Below are 23,227 nucleotides of genomic sequence, written 5' to 3' on the forward strand. Positions count from 1 at the left end.
GGATTTATGTGAGCACAACTGCACACAGACGACGCTTGTTGAACGTTCGATCTCGGGTCCTTGTCGAACACACCTTCCATTAGCAGCGACCCGCTTGTATAGTTATAGCGGTAGTGTCCGTTGCCTAAGTAGTTAATAATTTCATAGTACCTGACCACACCTATATACAGTCATCACACGATGCCGGGTACATTATTTTTAGTGTCCGTCCGTCATTGTCTTCTCTCTCTCACTCTCTCTCTTGTCCACCACCCGAAGTGTTATTTTTTCTTTCTACCTATTCTTTTGGAAATCCATTTGTGTGATCCCCGAAATAAGAATAATACATTATAATAATCTCTTATTTGGTGTAAGTATTAAGTAGCCCGTGTTGGTACGCACACAGTGGTCGTCGCGTACAGTCGACGCCATCGCTTATTACCATAATGCATTGCAGTAATAATAATATTATGTTGCCCGAGCACCGTCCGGACTTAATGACAAACAATTAATAGCGCATATAGACAATGCGACCATTACACGAATTTGCATCCTCTTGTACAAATTATACACACTAATGACTAACCCCAACAGAAATGTCACGGTCAACATGAGATCAATAAATTAAAAAAAAAAACACACAATACTACAAAAACAATAGTAGATACAATCTGAGTAACTATTTTACACGGTATTATTACTTAAAAAAAAATATTTATGTACAAATTTGACAATGATAGTATATTGTGCACATAGATTCGGGGCAGTGGGCAGTTTTTATTTAAATAAAAAATTATAATTTTCAAAATTATGGTTTATTCGAGGTACATGCAGGTATTTTGTTTACTGTTTCAAATAATTTATTACAAAAAAAAAATATTATTTAGTACTTTAAATAAATATATTTATGATATTTTTTTTTAAAACGCGTTTTGAAACTTTTTTTTTAACACTTGCGTTTATAAGAAGTGTTCAGTAATCTTGTTCTAGCCTATGCTTCAAAATTATTACCAAAAAAACCACTTATAATGAACAATTTGGCTGAAACGATACCGATGTTATGCAATTCCCAAAACTAAATAAATCCCATAAAACGGCTTGTCGCATTAGAAATTTGAGCGGTGGGTTCTTTATGTGTACAAAAAAGATTAAATACACGGTCTTTAAAATAACCAATGTGGCGATTAAGACAGGATTTTTACTTATTGGGTTTTAAAAAAATTGGGGTTTACGTGCAAATAAAGTATCAAAAAATGTACCTCTTTCAGTACTTTTTGGTTTTATGACAGTCACTTCTATAGTATATAATATTCTTGTTCTTGGTACAAGATAATACTGTCTTTTTTTTATGACGGACATATTTTTTATTTTTGATGATCTGGAGAGCTAAAGAAAAAAAAACAAGAGTTTGAGTAGAAAAAAAATGTTTTGATAATTTATTTTTGTAGAGGAAGGAGGTCAAATGTAACATCCCAAAATGTCTATATATAATATTTTATAAAGTGTAATAAAAGTTATCAGTTTTTAATATTATTTAAAAACTCAGGTGTAGTTGAATTTCAAGCAATCCTTCTACGCTGTGTGTATTAGTTTTAAATACATTTTAAGAAAATGTAATTTATGTTTACAAATTGCTAACAGTATATACTCCAAAACTGCAAAGAAAACGGTTTCTTATACCTACTTTATTTTTTTTGTAGCCCCGCCTTATTTTACTCAACTCTCAATCAGACCTTCTTTCACATTACCGCAAAGTGCTTACTTTAGAATGACTGGCAAAACAAATGGTCCTCTCTTCCACTTAACTGTATTTTCTGGCATAAAAGTACATATACCTCTATATTTTATTTTATTTTATTTTTGAAACCCTAGTTTTGGAGCAAATTTCTTGCTGTGTACGTCGTTGTTTCTTTTGGATGGCTTTGCCTTTGACATAAAGATTTACCTTCCAATCAAGCGTTCGGTTTGGTAAAACATTAATTACCACTGAAGAAACTTCATTACCAATCAATGAACAACTACGTTTTAGCTGAAAACTAAGATTCTGCGTAAAATTGCTTACATTAAATAACTTGATAAATAGCGTCTTAGGTTGTGGCGTCTTTGTTACCTAACTTACCATTGATTGTTGAAAAACATGCATGTTCTGATTTTACATTCAACAGAATAGTGTAATATTTAATTATTTTTTATCCTTTATGCAGTTTTATGGGATATGGTAAGTATTTGCAGTCCAGTTGGTCACACGATTAGAAATTTAAAAAGATGATTCTAATGTGAATGTGTTAGTGATGTCATAAGTGTGTAGTGGAAGTTAACCGCGCTCTGCTATCCAAGGAAAAACGCTAAATACGACACCGTTCGAGACGACGCGACGGTGCGATGGCAGTAATAATAATAATAATAATAATAATAATGGAAAAAAACCAAAGCAAACACGCATGCTGGTCAGAAAAAGACTCCGGGCAAGGACATACCCGATGACACACCGATGCTCCTTTTCGGTTGGCGGTGGCGGCGACTGTGGTCAAACGAGTCTCGTCGGTCGACAGGAATGCACGTGGAAACTGCCCCAGCGCAGGACGCGGGTCTGCTAATTAGAGGACGTCCTGGCTGGCGCGAGATCGGCGCGTGTTCTAAATAAAATCGGACTTTAATGAGACCGGCATACCTCGCTGAACCCTGTATATATATACATATATACACACACAGCATATAACATTACTATTATTATACACAGGCACACCAGCTACGCCGCACAGAGACCAGAGTGTATGTCTGATTTACGACCGGGTTGTCTTTGGACTTTTTTTTTTTACTCATACTTGCCGTTTGGGACCGTTGTTGTTCTGCCGTCATCGGCGAATTCAATATTATATTATAAAAAAAAGCAGCTATCTGGCGCAGTGACCGTCTCCATCCGACAGAGGCGGCTTCGAAAATACCACCCAATTACCAGATATATAAGACAGCAGTACAGTACAATCTCGAAAAGTCTACCAATGTCTAAAACCAAATGTTTTTATTAGGGCAATGCGGTTATTGTGCACAACAAACCGCTAGTTCTGGCCCAAACCCACCAAAGCTCGTTCCGAGGTAGATTATATTATTAGATGCCATTGCACAAACTGCATAGAAAAAAAAATGATAGGAACGATTAATAATTAATAATATAATAAGTCAGCGGATGAGTTTCATTGAACAACACGTATGTATATTTTCATCACTACAATAATATAATTAGTAGACATTTTTTAATTACAATAATATATATTTTATGGTTTAAATAATAATAATAATAATAATAAGTTGAGATCATTATACAAAAACGAATATTTTTCGAACTTATAAAATTTTACATATACACAGAAAAAAAATAACAAAACAAATAAAAATAATAATAATAGTTTTAATAATAAGAAATAATAATTGTAAGTTTGTTACGTTCTTTGACATTGCACGAATTTCTTTTGCGTTTACATCAACCGAAAACGTAATTAGTAATCGTTATGTTTTATTCTTTCTAAAAATATTGTACCTACTTATTTTGTAGTTACTTTTTTTTACATTTTTTTTTTTTTTTATTCGTTTGGCACATGGATTCACATATTGTAAAGATACAATATATTACACACGTCGTACAGTTGTTGTTTTTAAATGAGATGAGGAGAGAAAAAAATACCTTTAGGGAGATTTTCGGTAAACCGCCCGACGCTGTTACTACAATAATATAGTAATAATATTTACAGGTTGGGTTGCAATTATTTCTGTTGCAAATTGACGACGATTCGGCCCGACCGATGTGATCAACAATTGCGGTGTGGTCGATAAAAAAAAAATAACGTCAAAAATATTTTAAACCGGTCGAACCATTTTTTACTGTATTAACAAAAAAATACCCAAAGATGTCTAATCTATAGTCGGTAGCAACAGCGGCGGTCGTTAAAGTCTCTGCAGGAGCGATACTCATCGCGGGACTACTAACATGTTGTTGGCCCGGGTGGTACACACACCCAAACTACAGAAACATTAATCAAATCATAAACAAAATAGTTGGAACAAGTTTAATGAAAAAGAGTACGAGTCAATACTTGTTTGGTGAAAATAGCACAAGTCATTCAATTTGTGATTTAATTAGAAAATGTTTTTGAGTCACCTAAAAACAAGTCAAATTCGACATGTATGCTTCTCCTTTACACTAAAACCGTCCAGTTGTTCGTATAAAAAAAAAACTGATTTTTCTTCGCTTACATAGTATATTAAGCTGTTGTACAAATGGCAATATAGTATGTACCGCAGTTATCCTCTCGAAATTTTATTAATAATAGTAATTATACAAACAAATCTAACCAAAAAAAAAAAAACTTTGATGACTATTATAATGTAAATTAAAAAAACGTATGACGTATCGAGCTTAACCTAAAAAAAAACTTTACATAACACGTTTGTACACAAACACAACTGTTTTGGTAACACTGTATATACAGTGTGGCTAACGAAAATTGTATAATTGTTTTACACACAAAACGTATGTAAATCTGACAAAACTTCGTGACCAACACCATATATTATATTTATAAAAATACATATACATGTATATATATATATATGTCATAACGTTAACTAGTCGGTCAGAATGCAACTAGGCGATTTATCAGCTTTGGCAGCTTGCCTCCACTCTTCCAGTCGAGGTGCACACCTCAGGGCCAGCTCGTCGAACTTGGCTCGGGCCATGAACACAAATTGACCCGGTCCGACCGCAGGCCTACAACCCCGTCCGAAGGTGATGGTCAGTGGCTTCTTCTGTTCTGGGTCAGAGCTATCGTCGCCCATGTCCTCTGCCACCTTATCGTCTTCTTCGGGTGGCAGACGGTGTGCTTTGGTCGGCTGTACCCTTACCCTCGACACGTCCCCGTCGTATGAGACGCCCACTATTGTGCCTTGAACCACTGCAAAAAGAAAAAAAACCCACGTTATTTCGATGGTGTATGATGCTTAAAGATATCCATGGACCAAGTTGTTAATTTATAAGAGTTGCAGTTAATAGTCACTGATCATAGAGCCAAATCCAATAGCAAAACGACTGAAGAGTTTAGAGTTTTATGAGAATAAGAGAGCATATAGGAGTACAGCTTAATTGAATGTGTGAACTGAGTCATTCCGAATAGCCATAGTCAGACAGAAATACAGTAACACGAGTATATATGAGAAATAGTGCGTTTGAAGAGCAATAGGTAAAATAGAATGGAAAACTTTAAATATTTGATTATGCGAGAGAACGGAGAGGTATGAAAAGAATGGTGGAAAGTGTAGGTAATAGGAGTGTAGTGTGTGACAGAAAGATGTCACTTAGAGTGAGGCCAGCAATGAAGTGTGAAAGTGAGTGCGTTGGCAATTGTGCATAAGCATGATGGAAAACGAAAGTACAACTGAAATGAGAATGTCAAAATGGACGTGTAAATACGTGACTAAGTTTGATAGAATTAGGAATGGAAGAGAAGATTGGAAGTTGTACTATAATGGCATATTGTAGAGATAGACCGAATTAGTAAACAAATAATTTGGGACGGATAGGGATTTGTGAAGGGCAGAATTTGGGCGGCTAAGCAGATTTTTATGGGATAAGATGAAGAAGGAGTAGTTGAAAAAATAGCCCAGATCGATTGTTAAATTGAGTAGTAAACGAACTAAGATGGTCAGAGATGAAATGAGAGACCGCACATTGCCTGGTCTAAAATCCATCGCTGAAGGTGGTCGACCCCGCGAATACTATTGGAAGAAGAAGAAAATAAGATATTTTGCATTTAGTTTTATTTGATCGGCGTCAATGGGGTCATAGTAAAAATTGAAAAACACTTTATATAACAAGTGAAATTGGTCTTCTTTGTTATAAATAAAAATGGTATTTGATAAAAAAAAATATGGGAAATCAGCAAAGTGTAAAATTGTAATACACATTGGGCGTTAGTTTTAGGACATACTGTATTAGTATATTATATTACTCAGTATGCGTCATGTATGGTGGAACAATACAAGACTCAGCTCAACACAAAAACTCGGTGTTCTCCCGCATTTTTTATTCTTTCATACTCGGCCATTGTTTTTGATAATGACTTTGGGTTTCAATTGAAGCAAAAAACAGACTGTATAGTTAACGATCATGCGCTTCTATGTGGGTATACTGCGCACCGACTGTATACGATATTATTATAGGTAGGTATTATGGCATTGTGTTTTTAATGATGCATAGGTCGCGGTCTATAATACAATATTATATTATAGACGAGTATATGTATATGTATATAATAATAATAATATTATATGAAACCATGTAAGTAATATTTAAAATAGATCGTAATTTCATATATGAAAGGCTTTGAGCTATAATATAATATAGTAATAATAATAATAATAATCATAAAAAAACTACACACTACAATACACGCATCGTGTGTGAGTAATGACAGATACATAGAAGAAGAAAAATTTGGTACAAAAAAAAAATATATATATATATAATATACTATACAGTCGGTGTTAGAGAAATATTATATGCGCGCTTTCATGATGACAATATAAAAACCTGAAAATGCACCCCGAGTCTTTTTTTTACTTCTACGATAATGTATAATATACATATTTATAAAATATAAATATATGCATTGCATGATGGATTACAAGCGTGTTAAGTGTATAATATTGTATGCATGTACAAATTAAAATTTTTTTTTTAAATGGGTGGAGTTTTGCAGCATTTTTTTTCTAATAAGGCTATTACGTTTTTAAACCGAATAAGATAATGCTATCAGCAGTTGTCCCTTATTGATACGAGAGTCAGGGGTTCACTAACACAGCTTACAAATATATCAGTGAAACTTTCACGGCATATCTAACATATCTTACGCTTATGATAAATACCACAAACAAAAAAGAGCTAATGTGATCTGTTTATGTGTCATTTACTCCAAAAAATCTTTTTATATTGCTTCTGTTTTAAATTTTGAGCGTATAAGAGTCATTAGAGACTAGCGCCTCGTCCTGAACAATAGATATAACGTCATGAGAGTTTTTTTTTTTAGAAACTTAATATTATATTATTATGATAATATTATGATGTATTTGCGAAGGAACTCACCTAAACTACTGGTGCAGTAGGCTTGTGTCATTTCTTCCACGGTGCATGGGCGGCACTCTGTAAAAAGCAAAAGAAAACAATATATAATTAAAATCTTATTAGACAACGTTAAAATATTTTTGTTCCCTTGACAGGCAGTACACTTAATATGGATAACACAGTACGATGCCATGTCCGCGTGCTGTGTGTATAATTTTCTATTATTACACATTAATGCGATGGACGATGACCCGGCAGGAGTCGTTCGAATGTCATCTGTAATATTTTTATTTTATCTTTCTTCAGTAGGTATGTCAGGAAATCTACGGTAGGCGGTAATCTCGGTTAACGCGTTAACGGGTCAAAGGGTGCAGAGAACGGTTTTTTTTTAATGCCCTACCGGTGCCATGCTGAGGTTAAAATCGTAAAAAAAATCAACCTATTGCGGTGGTATTGCCCACCTTCCATTGTTTACAGCGGTAGTGATAATAATAAATGAATAATAAAATTAGCCGTGTAATAAAAAGCGACTGAAATATGAAAAAAAAGCGTACTGATGTGTATTTAATTTTTTTAATGTAGGTGAAAACCGGTCTTGGCCGCAGTAAGGTTCGGTACAAGTGTACGGCCTTCTTTCTTTTACTATTGATGCGAAGGTGAAAAGATGTTTTGTTTACCAACTATTACATAATATGGTTGCGTTATATTTATGATAATATTTGGCAAAAATATTTTTAACATTAATTACAGTGGCTTTGTTTAGTAGGTCTCATAATTCTCTTAAATAATAAAAACATTAAATCGCTAATGGGATTATCGGACTGAAGTCCCAACGCTAGATCTGAAATAAATGTATCGAAGACCAAAACGAAAGAAATGATCTCGGTTTTAACCAGTCAAGTTTATTTGGATCTTAGTTAAACCACAATTTAGAGGTTCAAAAACGTCGAAATTTGTATCAGTGTTATCAGTTACACGCGCATCACGAATTGGTCGATCTTTTGTAACCTAACAATTTTTCTATTATACAGAGCTTAAAATAAATTGTGTTGGCAACACGCTAGAACTGACAATTCATTTATAGGATCTAGATTAACTGCGCGGATGGATTAGGTACAGCTTCGGTTCTTTTTTAAAATTTTAGCTTTAACGAAGCTACCTAAGGAGGTATTTTCCTCTTGTTTCCAATTAATTTATCAAAAGAAAAATATCGGCTGTTTGAAGAAAACGAATTTGTTTTTTCATGCTCCCATTGTGTGTTGCTATATACGAAATCTATAGATGTTGCTGCTATAAAGGTCGACTCGGATGTATTATAATAAACCCGAAGCATATAAACATGTACGGCTCACATTGTTCGGCTGTCGAGTTACAAAGAAAATTAGGGTCAGTCATTATTATCGTGTGTCAAGAACAATACACATCAGCTATACCAGCCATGGGGCACCTGCCTGTGTATTATAGTGTTATTTATTCTGAAAAGCGTGCGCGCTTTAATTTATTTTATTAAGGACTAGGTACGAGCAAGTCAACGGTCTGATCGTGTAATTGATGTACTCGATTCGGTTCGGATAGAGAAAACAATTTTTTTTTAGCAAAAACATGTTGCAAAAATATCGGGTGATGTTAACGATTATTAATAGTTACTCTAGAATTGATTGTTTTACAATTTCACGGGGCATAGCCATTGATCCGCCCCTCATTTATATTGTCATAACGGAAAGAAACTTAAAACGAAAATCGTCGGTTGTCTACAAAATCACAGTCCAACAGACGAGGGATAAATTAATTTGTCAAACCGCCATGGCAATGAAGTTATTTTTAGTATATTTTTTTAGTGAAATTAAATTACAAATGCCATAAAAAAAAATTATTAGCCGACACACTCATAAAAACCGCTCGGTTAGTATAATTTTTAGAATAAATTACCGTTTTTTATGTTATGCATATGCCAGTAGGACATTTGATGTTATACACGGGCACTACATCAACGGTCAGAACCGGTTTGTAGCCGGTGACAATCCTCACGCAATGACCATTGTAATCTTCAAAATTACCAAATACTTAAAATATAGGATCCGAGATCTCGGAAAAGAAAAAGAAAAAAAATTTACTCGTTTTTTATTAACTGTGGACAGAGTAAAAACAAATCCTCATTTGCCTACACAATATCTAATTATACATAAAGAAATTGGACCTACTACTCTAAACGAGAAGACCAGATTGTCGAAACTGACTTGTACTACTATTGTTTTTTCATGGGAATTTATCAAATTTATTGTCTCCAATATTAGCATTCACTCGAAGACGATCGGTGTAGGTTCAGAGCTTGTCCCAGACTGTTTAAGGTGGTTTGAGGCCAAAGTGACTAGGTATTTAAATAGTCCGAAACAGTACCGACTACCACCAATAGAAACAGACGGAGATAAAGAATCAAACAGTGTGAAAAATCGATTGGTAACTAGTAAGTAATTGTTTGTTTCAAATCGTTTGATTTTCCGTGTCAACCTAATTGCCATGATAACGCGACAAGTTCATGCTCAATTACGATGCAAGAAAAAAAAAAAAAAAGGTATTAATATAAAAAAGAAGCAAATCGTTTGCCAAACGGTCATTAACGGTAATTTGGTCTTGTCTATTTTTTTTATATAAATACATTGTTTACCAATCTAATCAAATACACTAACCAAGTTGACAAATAAGTACACAGAAATTACTCTTTTTTATTTTTTTTATTTGTTCGACCATTGCGATTTTATGATTATTGTGAAGTGCTAAACGAAGAACCAACAAAACTTATGATATAACTTGCATACATAAAACGTGGTGGGTACATGTATGATTTATGTGACTTGTTCGTCCAAACCTTCAACCCGTTTGTATGAACAACTTTTTTTGAAAAACTGGTTTAAGCGGTGGACACTAGCCAAAATATGCTTGCAGGATGTAAACTGAGCAAATGGTAATCAACGGTATGTATATGTGTATGTATGACACTTACCGTCGTCGAGATCGTTGGCAGAGAACAGCTCCGGCACGGGTGAACCCAGCGGCTCGAGATCATACCGGAACCGGACGGCACCGCCAACGGGCTGTTCCCTGGACTTGTCGGCCTCCACGTAGAACGCGGCCGTGCCACCGACGCTCTTGAAGCACCGGGATGGTGGCGGCTGCGAGGACGTTGTTCGGTGGTCGTAGACGGTGATCAAGCGTCGCGGCGCGCTGTCCAACAACACTCGCACCCCGTCCAGCCTGTCCGGTTTCAGGCACACCCGGAACTCGCGGCCGCCGCCAGTGCCCGTCAACCGGAAGACAACGCGCAACGCACCCCTCGGGTACGCCCAACGCACTTTACCGGCCCAACATCGGTCCAGCCGGACGGGCCGCACCGAGTACTCGGAAGAATCGGAAAGGCCACTGTAACAAAAAAAATAAAAAAAACATTATTATTTGATTTTATTATCATTATTTAAAACAGGTCTCAAAAAAAAAAAACTTGAAATTTAAGTTATTAGACTTAATAATTGTCAAGGTTTAATAAATAGAGTAGAGAAATTTAAGTGTTAGATTTTAAGAGTTGGCGAAAAAAAAAACCCAAACCCAATAAATGTACCAAAAAAAGTAATTTCTATTTGGTTTATAAATGATGCATACCCAAACAAATGAACTGGATTGGGGCTGCCATCAATGGAGGTGCATGGAGTGAACAAAGAAAAAGGGATGAAAAGAGGATTTGGTTGGTCGAATTATAAAAGCAAGTATACATCCGGTGGATAACCAAATTTCTAACGTTGGGTTTAAGCTCAGATCCACAGTATTATTATTATTTTTATGCATGTAGCGGTAAAAATTTCGTTTCCAATTATATTTAAACGAGATGTGTGTATTTCCGTGATTCGTCACGGTATATTATTTGTTATTACTTATTAGTTAGTAGGTATATGTATATCATAAGAATCCTACAATGTAGGTATTCGACGATAACCCTAACGAAAAATAAATAAAACTTGTTTTTCTTTTATGGAATACATAATTATCCGGTCATTCAAACACCCGGGTGGCACTTTCATAGTTGGACTCGTGCCCAGTAAAAAATAAAAATCATCATATTTAAGCTATTAAAAACAATACTATAAGGCGTTCTCATACGAGGAGTACGGATTATTAGCCTATAAGTTATTTCATAGTAATCTCATAACATGTCCGGTACAGCAATAATAAGGAAAGTGGTCATATTTTGTCTTAAGTGTTTTCAAATGATAACGAGAAAATATTTTTCAAAAACGTTATTTGTTTCATCGATAAAAACACTTAAAACAAAAAAATTTATACTATTTTACATGAATAATTTTATTTTCAAGACGCCAAACAAACATTATAACAAACATATTTTTCTCCATATCATTTGAAAACATTTCTGTACACTCTTATGGACCTGACTGCTTTTTCAACCACTTTTAAGCTACTTGACAGGTTTTTGTTGTGGCAGTGTAATAAAAAACACCGTTTTTCGACAAAGTGGTAACGGGAATAAAACAATCTAAACCAGTGACCGAACGACAGCAACAGTCGTAAAAGCCCTGCCTGCCTAATTGCAGTGTAGAAGAGAAACAAACGGTCAGGTCATATCCGAGCGTGTCGGATTAATTCGATGATTTACGATCGACCGAAAACAACAAGACCTAACGGTCTTAACAATCTAACGCCTCGGATATTGAAAAATCCACTGGAAACGACGCTTATAGTGTAGAATGTTATTATTGTTTCGACGGTAGACCCCGATCGAAGTGGTTTATTAAATAGGCAACTATATTATAAAATATGTCCTGTAATTATATATCTATATTCGCGGACCGCCGACGCACAGTACCTGTCTAAAACGATAATAGTGATAATAATGATAGAAAAAAAAAATAATTAAAAAACGATAGACTCCTCGGACCACCGGAGTAGAAGACCCAGCCGAGGCTCTGCCCGAGTTCCGATTATCCCTGGACCCGAACCATGCTCGACGGCGGATTGATGATGTCAGTACACGACACTGTCAGCTTCACCGCAACAACAATAAGGTAATAACACAATCGAAATATTATGATAAACGACCCATCGCGTCACGATGATTAATATTTGTCACTCGGCACTTCGTATTCATCCAAAGGACAAGGAGTAGGTTTTTTTCCTTCTTATACTGTTGTCCTGTGACTTCTACGTTTGGTGTGCGGTAAACTCATATCAAAAAAAAAAAATAAAAACATAGGACCGTATTCGACAGGAGCTCGAGTGTCAGCTGGTAGACGTATGTCCCTTTGACGACGAGTCGAGTTACGTTATGGGTTTGAGGGTTAGATTCACAATAGGAGTCCCGCACAATACCGGCGACCAGAAATCTATTTTTTTTTTTAATTATATTAACCGTACAAACCATTAAACGACGATATGAAAACACCTATCTCAAGTTTACACTATTCATCATCATCATCGTCATCCTAATACATAATATATAGGTACAATATTTTGCCCGCAGTGATAATAATAACGCGTGTTGTGATTATTCGAGTATTATAATAATAATATATTATGAACTGTTTATTGTGCGCTGGTCGTTGAATGCACATTTTATTGTGGCCATCCCTCGTACGGTTATTAACAAAACACTTTATTGCGGAGACACACAGGTCTTAATGGGTATTCGATGGTCGAATATTATGATTCCACATGCCGACGACGGCGATGGCGATGATGATGACAGTGGCATTGATCTCTTTGCCATAGACAATGCGGTCTGCGACATTATCCCCTGGGAACGAAGAACGAAATTATTTGACGTTTACAATGCGGCGAATTATAGAGATATTTACACCGCGGTTCTCACGTATCTTCCTTCCTTTGCCGTTCCTCTACCCGCGACAAAGTCATTAACGCAACACTGGTAAACATCTTGTCGGCTCGCCACACTCGGTGCATCGAAGTACGTTTAATCGTTACAAATCTCCTCTCGAGTGACACGGGAACCTGACAAATGACTGTTCAACTGTGGCTGCTCGGCATTGCACTTATATAATCAGCAATTGCACTGCGGTGATTGAGGACACTACGCATAACATTGCATCTGTGAACGTATGCATACAGTTGGAAATCGTTGGTAATTTTTTTTGTTTCAAACCTTCACAATAACACGGTGGTAGGGCAAAAATGCCACTTTGCCTTTCTCTTTTTATCCTTGTCACACGCAAACGTCTACTCCCAACCGCCCACGCTGGTTATCCAAACGTATGTATACGTGCTCAGATGCAGACAAGAGGGTGTTCGAGGATTGACCGTTGAAGGGTATGACGTTTGGAAACCGGTCGACGGGTCTACCGAAAATGTATTCACCAACAGTAACACATAATGATCCACACACGTTCATCACGCATTTGAACCGTTGGGTTAGGTTAGGTTAGGTTGTTTCAGTGCATGGGGGACGGCGGCGTGTCAGATTACCTAATGGGTTTTCCGACCGATTACTCTTGTGGATACTGTTATTATTTTTTACCTACCTTCCACCGGAGTATCGTTTTTCCGTACGATCCACGCAAAGTCCACTGGATTGATTTTTCCAGACGAGTTGGCCGCCGCCGCCGACTGACCACGTTACCAAAACATGTAGGGAGGTTAAGAGAAAAAGACCATGTTCAATAAACGGGTGCCAAAATAATATAGGGTTACACGAACGGCTTGGTAAAACACACGAGATGACATTTAAAAGCCAAGACAAGCTATTCGGAGTAATCACACCGCGTGTACACGTTATTGTCCGTGAAGTCACCGTCTGCGATTGTTATAACGTACAGCCTAGAGTGTAGGTAGTAGAAATATTATGATAGTAATGGTTAAAAAAAAAAAATCATCACAATCGAAAGCCATTAAAACAAAAAAAAAAAAATAAAAACGACCCGAAGAGAACACAAGAGAGCGAGATGCGCCATTAAATAGACCTTTTGTTGAGTTCATTAGTGGCAGTCTGCGGTGGTAATTTGGACTGATTAGCCGCAGACGCCCAAGAATCTGCCGGTTAATACTTGTGAGTCGTCAGAAGTGTGTGTGTTTTTTTTTGTCCTCCTCAACCACTTGTTCGAATATATATACAACAAACCCCGAAAAACCTGCCTATGTAATTAGCGACAAATTTTTCTACTGCCCTTTTTCCCCTTCTGGACCACGCCCACAGTCCTGCGTACAAACTCCAATTCCTATAAAACGCCACATGTTGCTTCTATATTATTATTATTATTATTACATGGGGATTCGGTCACCACCGCGTTACACATGTGGTGCCGGGTTCGTAGTTCGTACCCGTAAATCGGTTTAACGAGTAACCGGCCTCTTGCGGGTTTGCGACCGTCGAATGCAAGTCCCCCGTCGAATGGCGCCAAAAATCAAATACTCATAGCACAAAACGTTTGCCCGCCCCTCCAGGCTAAACGGCTCACGGTATCGGTGTACAATTTGTTAATATTTCATAATCGATGGATACAATAAAAAAAAAACCACCCCGATCGACGTTTTGCTAGCACTTAATCAATAATAATAATTACACACTCACATTTGATCCACTAAAACCAAGAAGAAAAAAAAGGTCTATATAATTTCGTACCAAAACGGGATCAATTGTTATTATTATTCTAACTGGTATATCCTACGCTTCGGGCTCTGCGATAACGCCATTCGGATGGATCCCCCGGGGGGGTGGGGGGACGGCTCGAGAGAAGGGTCGGTTCTTGCACGGAAAAAATCGTGCCAAGTAATCGAACCGAGGCGGGTCCATTGTGTTAAGTCCGTGGGGTCCCGCTGCGATCTCTCCAATATAAGAAATACACGCGTTTCCATTAATTTCCTACCGCCCAGACGTTTTATTTTTTTCGGTATCGGCAGAGATCATTACAATTATTATTGCAATTGTTACTATATTATTATTGTTATTGTGATTTCGAACCCTCGAGGAAAATTAATTTCAGCGACGCCCGCCGGGTAAACGCGTCACACAACGCTGCCGCCAATGGCCATTGTCACAGCAAAGACAACAAACACTTTACCGTCTAGTAATATTTTGGCGCGAAAAAAAAAGACACCTTTTATCGTCCGAGTAGAAATACAAATTACAAATATTTTAAGAGATCATCGTGACAGTTTTGATAAGTAAGATCAATAATTTTCCTTGGCACTAAAGAAAACATTGTGTAGAAAATTAAATATAATGATGCCCATGATAGTGATTTGACAATATAAAAGAGTGAAGACCCAACCGGGGCGAACAAAACTTGATCCAAGTTTCAAACCAGCATCGACAATAATGCGTCGCAGTTGAAATACTAAAAAGTACAACTAGAATAGTCAAAAATTGACTTTTTATTTTACAATTATATTATTAAACCGTAATAATATGTAATCGCAGAAAAGTTTGAACTATTTTGTTATTTAATTGACACCGATGCATCACATATCTAATAAAGTCATTGTACTTGGTACACCTGTTGGTATTTTTTTAGCTTCGATACGAAGTGGAGAAGGTATTTTCAGTAAAAACAAAAACAGGTTAAGTTAGGTAGTATCGTGATATATAGTGTCAATTTATAGTAGATACGATTTTGTTTTAATTTTTTATAAAACGACTTTGGTCAGAGTTTTAATGTCAAAAAAACGTGATCTCAAGTGGCGCACGCGACGAGTTATAGAAATTTAACTATGGTTTAAAAATGATCATATGTTTATACACACGGACGATAACGGCGGCGTTAGAGCTTGCTAATACAAGTTAAATGATTATAAAAAAAATCTACAACGTCGACCGACAAACAACAAATCGGGCGGTGGCCTAAGAAATCTCGGAGCCTAGCCGCTTATCTGTTTTTCATTAAAAAAAAAAAAACTCATCATAATATTATTGGCCTGTATGGGAACAACAAATACAACCGAACCGTTTGTGTGTAATACATTTGAATACTATATTGTTGTGGTCCTTATCTCGGTGTGTGCCGAGCGGTGCAGACCTTAAACGCAAACAATAATATTTTCACAAAAACACACCACGTGCACCGGAGTCTATGCGGGACAGTACAATATTATTATTAAGAAGATATTATTATGTATGTATGTAGAGAGTTGGTCGCCACCTGTTAGACGTCTCTCCGTCACTCCCGACCAACATTAACCCTCCCTCCCCCACCGGTGGGGTTGAAACAATATTGTCCCTCATATAATATACTCCAGGACAGACGTATCGTTTTACACACCAAACGGGAGCGATAGGTCGGGTTAAGACTTAAGGGTTTTAGAGCAAAGTAAAAAAAAAAACCTGCCGAGCAAATCGGATATAGCAATTATTACAATAGTATGATCTTATGGCAAGCATATACTAAAATGCAACAACGGTAGCCGGTCGCTAATCTTCACACACGGGCAATAACGTATACTGATATATTATATAAGCAATAGTAATTGGATACGTGAGCGGTGCACATCCACATCTCGTTCCGTTGCATAAACAAAACTCTTAAAAATATTGACAATGTATACATGTGTGTGTGTATTTTTTCTTTGTATAAACTGGTTCCTCCTCCGTGCGTGCTTAGCGTGAGGAGAAGACCCGGCGCCTACCTATGAAGTGCGTATGGAAAAAAACAAGACATTTTCGACATAATAAACGGGAATATTTCACCGATTTCTTTCTAGAAAAAAAAAATTAAGAAGAAGAATATTGTGAAATAACTGGCTTCGGCGCGGTGTGTCGACGGTCAAAACATGAAAGATTTGAAAAAAAAAATAATAATAATGAGAAACAGTTCCAAAACTCTTCGGTAACAAACGTCGGTTCCGATGCAATTATTGAGGTAGTTTTTTTTTGGTGTCTTTTTTTGTTGTTGTTGTTGTTCTCCAATCCGCGTTGCATCGCTTCCACGTTATATATTATAATTACACGGTGGCCGATTATAAAGTGTATAATATATACACTGAGACTTCTGTGTGTATAATAATATTATAGACTCAGAGCAGAGCAGAGTCGTCGGTGCTCAAGTACAGTAGTCACGACGAAATCGAATTAAATTTCACACGCTTCTTCTTCTTCTCTCTTCCGATGATATCCGTCGGTTGGAACGAATGCGATTGTGATATAATGTGTTTTAACAATAATAATACCTACTCTAAAACGTACCCATCTCAAACGATAAATCGATTACACACACTGTATGCGGTTAGGTTAGGCCAAACCGTGCAATTAAATATAAAGTAATCAAGACATGATGAAAAAAAAAATTGGTATCAGTATAATTCTATTGAAAAGAGTTATCAAGTAAAATACACAATTTACATTGGGTTTATACTTTATACCGGAATTGGTTTAAGTCAAGCGTTGGAGGGGAATTTAAGTTGTTCGGTTGACTTCGGTTGGCGCTCTCTAAAATTTAATATGGAAATTCTAAAGGACAATGATTGGGAAAAAAACTTCACACACTCTGACGACCTGGACCGAGCTGTGGGGGTAGGACCGTCAATTTCCTAAACCGTTTCTTTACCTTGTTTTGCATCACAGTAACAAGTGCACGGTTCGAGTTGATGCTTCCTATGACGAGCATGGGACCCGTTGAGATTCTATCTGGTCATAACTATTAGCGCATCCTCGAGCAATAGTCGAGACTGTGTCTGTATAGTAGTATTTTCTTTTGCCATTCCGTGACGCGACGTTTAATTATGACTTGGACGGAATAACGCACCGAGCACGAGACGATCACGAACCGGAGAAAGTATACCTCCTAGTAAAATATATATTTTTTCCAACCTGAATTATATTGCAAGTATGTAAGCGTTACGAAACCAAGTCGGATCGTCACGAACGCGGGTAGGCCGCCTGGGGACGGTTCTTGTGATCCTAAGAAATTGCACCGACGTCGCTGCACTTTCGTGGGAACCGATAGGCAATAATATTAAAATATCGTACCCGCGATGGGAAATAATAAAAATTAAAAAAGAAAAACACACGAATTAAGCGCTTATTCTCTATCTGACTGTGCCCGAATTGGCCGGCCAAATCGTGACGTTGCATTTGAAATGTGAAAAGTCTACTACCAGTTTGAACGAAATTGCAATTATAATAAATGGCCAAAACGAATCACAGCAGAACTCGATTTAGAATTCGATAACCCCTACAGAAAAGAAATGCATTTATGAATATCACATTATTGAGAATGAACGCTGAAATTTGTAAAAAAAATGGTTCTTTAAACCTAAGTTTACAACAACTTAAAAACTTTAAAATAAACAATGAATATTAGACCTAGAAATGCTCTAAAACGTCATTAAATGTCATTACATAGTTTCAAGGATTTAGCTCGAGGCAGAATTTAGTTAATCCATATTGTTTTGTAAGTCTGTAAGGTCAACATAATGTTATTATGATACATATTAACATTATACCTATTATTTCTCAATATCGACCCATATAAAACGATTCGTCGACAAGAACGCGTAACACGATATTTAAACACAAATCACATTACTGTGATCTATATGGTATATCACCTACATAATACATTACAATAATTAGTGAACCGGAAGTACATTGATAGTTTACATTCTGCGTTTAATTAAGAGCTGGGTGTGACCATTGGTCCGATGGTTTAGCTAAAAAGCAACAAAATACATCACTCTTCCCGCCTAACGCGCGGTGTATTCTAATTAGTGTGAGTGTGTTTGGAAAGAAAAGTTCATGGTAAATACCCAACTTGGTCTGTAAAGTATCTGTCGGTCCGGCAGAAAAACAATACACCTACATAAGCCGTGCGAGGGACATAACAATACAATCAGCCGGAGAAGAGGTCTTCGCTGTGCTGTCACAATGAAACGCTGATTGACCGGAACTATGCGACGGAAAAAAATTAAACATCCTAAACAATAACCCACCGACAGTGCCAGCCACAAAGCAGGAAGCCGTCGTTAAATGGTCCGGTTTTAACTTACACAATCGCTTGCTTACATATTTTATACACCATGAAACTTCCACGAAACTGTCGTTTATTTGTGAATGGTACAGCGTGATTCATAAAGTGATTCAACTTCACTTAAGACTAATTGCCATTTTGTAGTTTTTTCTTTTTGGAGACACATTAGCTAATGTTATTTTACGTAACGCATATGAGTAATTAACTTTTTAACAAACACTAAAAAAAAAAAAAATAACTACAAAAATCAAAATTGCAATTAGTTGAAGAAAAAATTAATGTCTTATCCTTATCGAATCGCCCTGTATACCATAGATGGGCACGCGCCCCGCATATTTTCACCGACACGGCATTATTTTATATATTTATTATGATTATGTCGAAATGTGGCAAACACAATGTAAACATGCATTTTTTTAAAAAAGTCTATGAGTAAGCATTTTTTTTTTCCAACAATATAGCATGCATGTCTTATGTGCGGCCGATAAGGTATTGTTGACACCGCCACCGAATGTCTTGGGGACCGTCTATATTGTATAGGCTACCGTATTATTATTGAAATAAGTAGGTGACGTTAGGTCAGGTGCACGTGAAATTTTTTAACCAGCAGAAAAAAAAAGTCGTCCGCGTTTTTTATATTGCGTTTTTATCGAGCGGACAAAGGAAATGCGATTGTCTCGGTACAAATAGAAAAAGAAGAAAAAAAACACAAACAAACTGGTCGGACAAAACCAATACCGAATTTGGTGAACCGCCAAGGTCTGGTTTTCATATTATTATTATTGTTTCGCTCCTCGGTTCCGTATACGGCCAAAGGTCTTTTTTTCATCCCCATCTAACTTCATACGCACCTTATTTGCTTTGTTATCTTTCCCTTCGCCCCACCCCCTTTAACCAAGTGCACGTGTACACCGGAATGGACACATACACTTTTCTGCAATGTGTACAGTACAATGTTGTTTAATTAAAACCGCAGTTGTCAGTGATGGCTTATTTGATGGAAAATTGAAGAAAAAAAATTGGCCAACAGCCATCTTACCAAAAATATAATATTTTATAACAATTGTTACACTATTTTTTGTACTATTATTTATTTTTAAATTAAATTTTTACGTGAAAATCGAATATTTCAAAAATAAATTATTCGCTTATATTTTAGTATGGTTGGCGCGACCGGTCACTAATTACTTATAACTTGGGCTTTTAAAATATTTACATTTTATTTAAAAAAAAATCTAATAAAATTAATATGTAATAACTTAAAAAAAAAAAAATAGTTAGATAACAACTGAAGAGCTGTTATTTGTTTTTAATCAAATGACAACTTTAATAAGGTTCAATATCAGAAGATAAACAAAACATAAATTGAATCGTTTGAACTAGACCATTTGACCTAGTCCAAGCAGACAATTATAGATAGGTAGGTATAACATCATGGCTGAGCTTTAAGTGAACTTGTTTTTACCTGAGCACAATTGACAATGAACTAAATGAGAACGTATTAGTCCGTTTGACGGTATTACAAAAGGAATTTTTAAAGAAGTAATAGGTATCGATGATCGTTGATTTTCAAGTAGAAATATATTTCTCTCTCTCTTCACTCTCTTTTCAATTCCTTAAGATTACTGTTATTGCATGGGTCGTTTTCATCTGTTGCGAAATTTTTGTTTTTTGTTAAATACATATAAATCTTGTCAAGTATAATACTTCCTAAGACCGACAACCCGACTGCCCTAACAACAGCTTCTGTATCCGTCCGAGAAGACGTTGCTAACGCGATAACCGCTTATCGTGATACATGTTTATCAGTGTAACCGGTTGTTTATAAAATGATTAGATACCAAAATCAATTGTATTATTATAATCACAAAAAAATATACATAAACATTTTTTATTCTAATGTATTCCGACAATGCATAATTTATGACTATATATGTATAGCTCACATGCGCCGCATGACTACAACTATAAACATTTCAGATATAATCGAAAAACTGCTAGTGTTTGCAGTATCGAATCCAAAGTATATTATAATTATAATACAACATTTATTATTATCGAGTACACAACCGTCGTCATTTGTTTCTTTTCCTATTCGGTTTTATTGCACAACGACCGGCAACACGACAAAAAAAAAAACATAATTAAAAATTGATTATAATATGTTCTACGCGAATTTGACCATTATAAAGTTAAAAACTTTCAGCTTATAATTTTTAAAATTGGGTTTAAATTAAATTAGTTGTATTTTTAACTACTGATCAACCTAAATAATAAACTCCATGTTTTAGTCTTTACGCCATTTTTGAAAATAATCAATTTATAAATCATAAGAATTATCAGATTATTTATGATCGTTCTCAACAATTCGGCTTAACATATAATTCAAAGATTAGTCTATAATTTTAGTAATTGTCAAGCTAAACTGGTGAGAATAACTATTATTCAATTAATATTAGGTCTTGACCGTGTTCACTGAAAACGTAATTGAACTTAACTTAATACCTAATTAATAATAATAATTTACCATAACGTTTTGTCTCTGGCAGTAAACATTTCAATCTTTAGCTTACATTATTTGACCCATCTGGTGCATAAGGCTGTTAAGTAGGTATTTAACCAAAATTTCTAAAAAAAAAAAAACACTCGTACGCTATGCCTGAAATATTGTCGCTGCGTGTTTCGTTTAATTCTCGTAATTGTAAACCAAGACGTCTCGTTTAAAGGAAACAAATTTTTTCAAAACCAAAATCAAAGTGGTGTATATTATTTATCAGTGTACCGTGGGTGTACGTAGACTTATGCCACTATTTTTATAAATAACAATTGACTATGACTTACGTCATTTGTGCATTTAACAGACAACAGATTTGAATAATGATTTACATCATAAATAGTAATTTTTAAAAAATTTGACTTACACCACTTTGCTTTCGAAGGGCTCATAGTATTATAGTTTTCTTGTAATCCTTACCTTCCACTCCAGTCACAGCTGTCGGACGCCCAAGACACCGGCACAACGGTGGCCAGCAAAAGGGACGTCACGGCCACGAACCTCAGCAACAGGTCGCGGCCGTCCGGCCGGCGTGGCCGCCAAAATACGGTCATTCCGATGGTTCGCCCGCACTTTTGTACCGGTAGTATTTGTACAGCCACATATATGGGTTTGCGTCGGCACACAATAACACCGTGGGTACTCCAGAGGAAGGGTGGTAAAAATGTAATTACTATGTAAAAAAATTGGGTTGTTGTTGAAATCGAGTTCACTAAAAAAAAAAATCACACACACGAATAATCCACACTATAAGGACGGCGTACACGACGTGCAGAGGAATATTTTTTATAATCCAAAATCCAAGTACAAGATAACAACGATAATAATATTATGAAAAAGAGGCAAGAGCGACCGACAGAACATACATATCACCGTGCGGGTCGCACTCGAACAACTGACTGCCGAGTGCCGACCGCCGTCGACCTCTCCCGCCGGTCGACCGAGAGCGCGCGTTCCCTTTGGCCCGCCCTAATAGGTCTTGTGTAAGGTTCGACGGGGCCAAGCAGACAAGATATTGTTTTTTTTTTACATCCCAACCGGTTTGCCTCCGCCGCCACCACAACACCCTTAAGGATATACTTACTACCTCCGAGAACCTATTTATTATATTTTGAATTTCCAACAGCCCAAATTCGAGACAGACAAACACGTCAACCGGGTCAACACGAGATAAACCCTCGGTCAGAACGTTCTTGTCCGAAGGGTGGATTTCCTTTATACCACAATCGACGTGTACGCCTCTTGGCGTCAGGTACTTGGAAATGTCAAAAAAAAAAACACTGTCATTTCCGATTTCTAAATTTAATATAAGAGTACAGTGGCGTAACCGAGGACCCAATCTCGTCGGGATTGCAATGAAATTATCTTTGGTTCCAGGCGAAAAGCTATCGCGAAATGGACACACTATGTTTTTAAGACGCTGAACCGATTTATTCATATGACAATTTATTCTAATGATCAGAAGATTAATATTTGAACAATTAATTTTGAAAAAACACAAAACTCTTTCCGGTATGGTGGGATACCGTATGTCCCACCAGAAAAAAAAGCGTTTCTGCATGGTGGGACGGAAAATAAGTAATAACCCACCTTTTATTTTATTTT

General features: G+C 36.4%; 1 protein-coding gene across 1 annotated transcript; it reads right to left on the bottom strand.

Moving 5' to 3' along the window:
• Positions 1–3,521: 3,521 nt before the first annotated feature.
• Positions 3,522–22,542, bottom strand: LOC126833352 (meteorin-like). Its single transcript, XM_050564628.1, has 4 exons — positions 22,043–22,542; positions 10,095–10,510; positions 7,115–7,171; positions 3,522–4,928 (listed from the first exon to the last, which is right to left on the bottom strand). The coding sequence occupies exons 1-4, from the start codon at positions 22,174–22,176 to the stop codon at positions 4,603–4,605; spliced, it is 933 nt and encodes a 310-aa protein (XP_050420585.1). The 5' UTR covers positions 22,177–22,542; the 3' UTR covers positions 3,522–4,602.
• Positions 22,543–23,227: the final 685 nt, after the last annotated feature.

Source organism: Adelges cooleyi, unplaced genomic scaffold (genome assembly GCF_023614345.1).
Source record: "Adelges cooleyi isolate 19-005CV unplaced genomic scaffold, UGA_ACOO_1.1 ACOO_flye_CR_arks_rails_tigmint_CR_PRNA_2, whole genome shotgun sequence".
Lineage (NCBI taxonomy): Eukaryota > Metazoa > Arthropoda > Insecta > Hemiptera > Adelgidae > Adelges > Adelges cooleyi.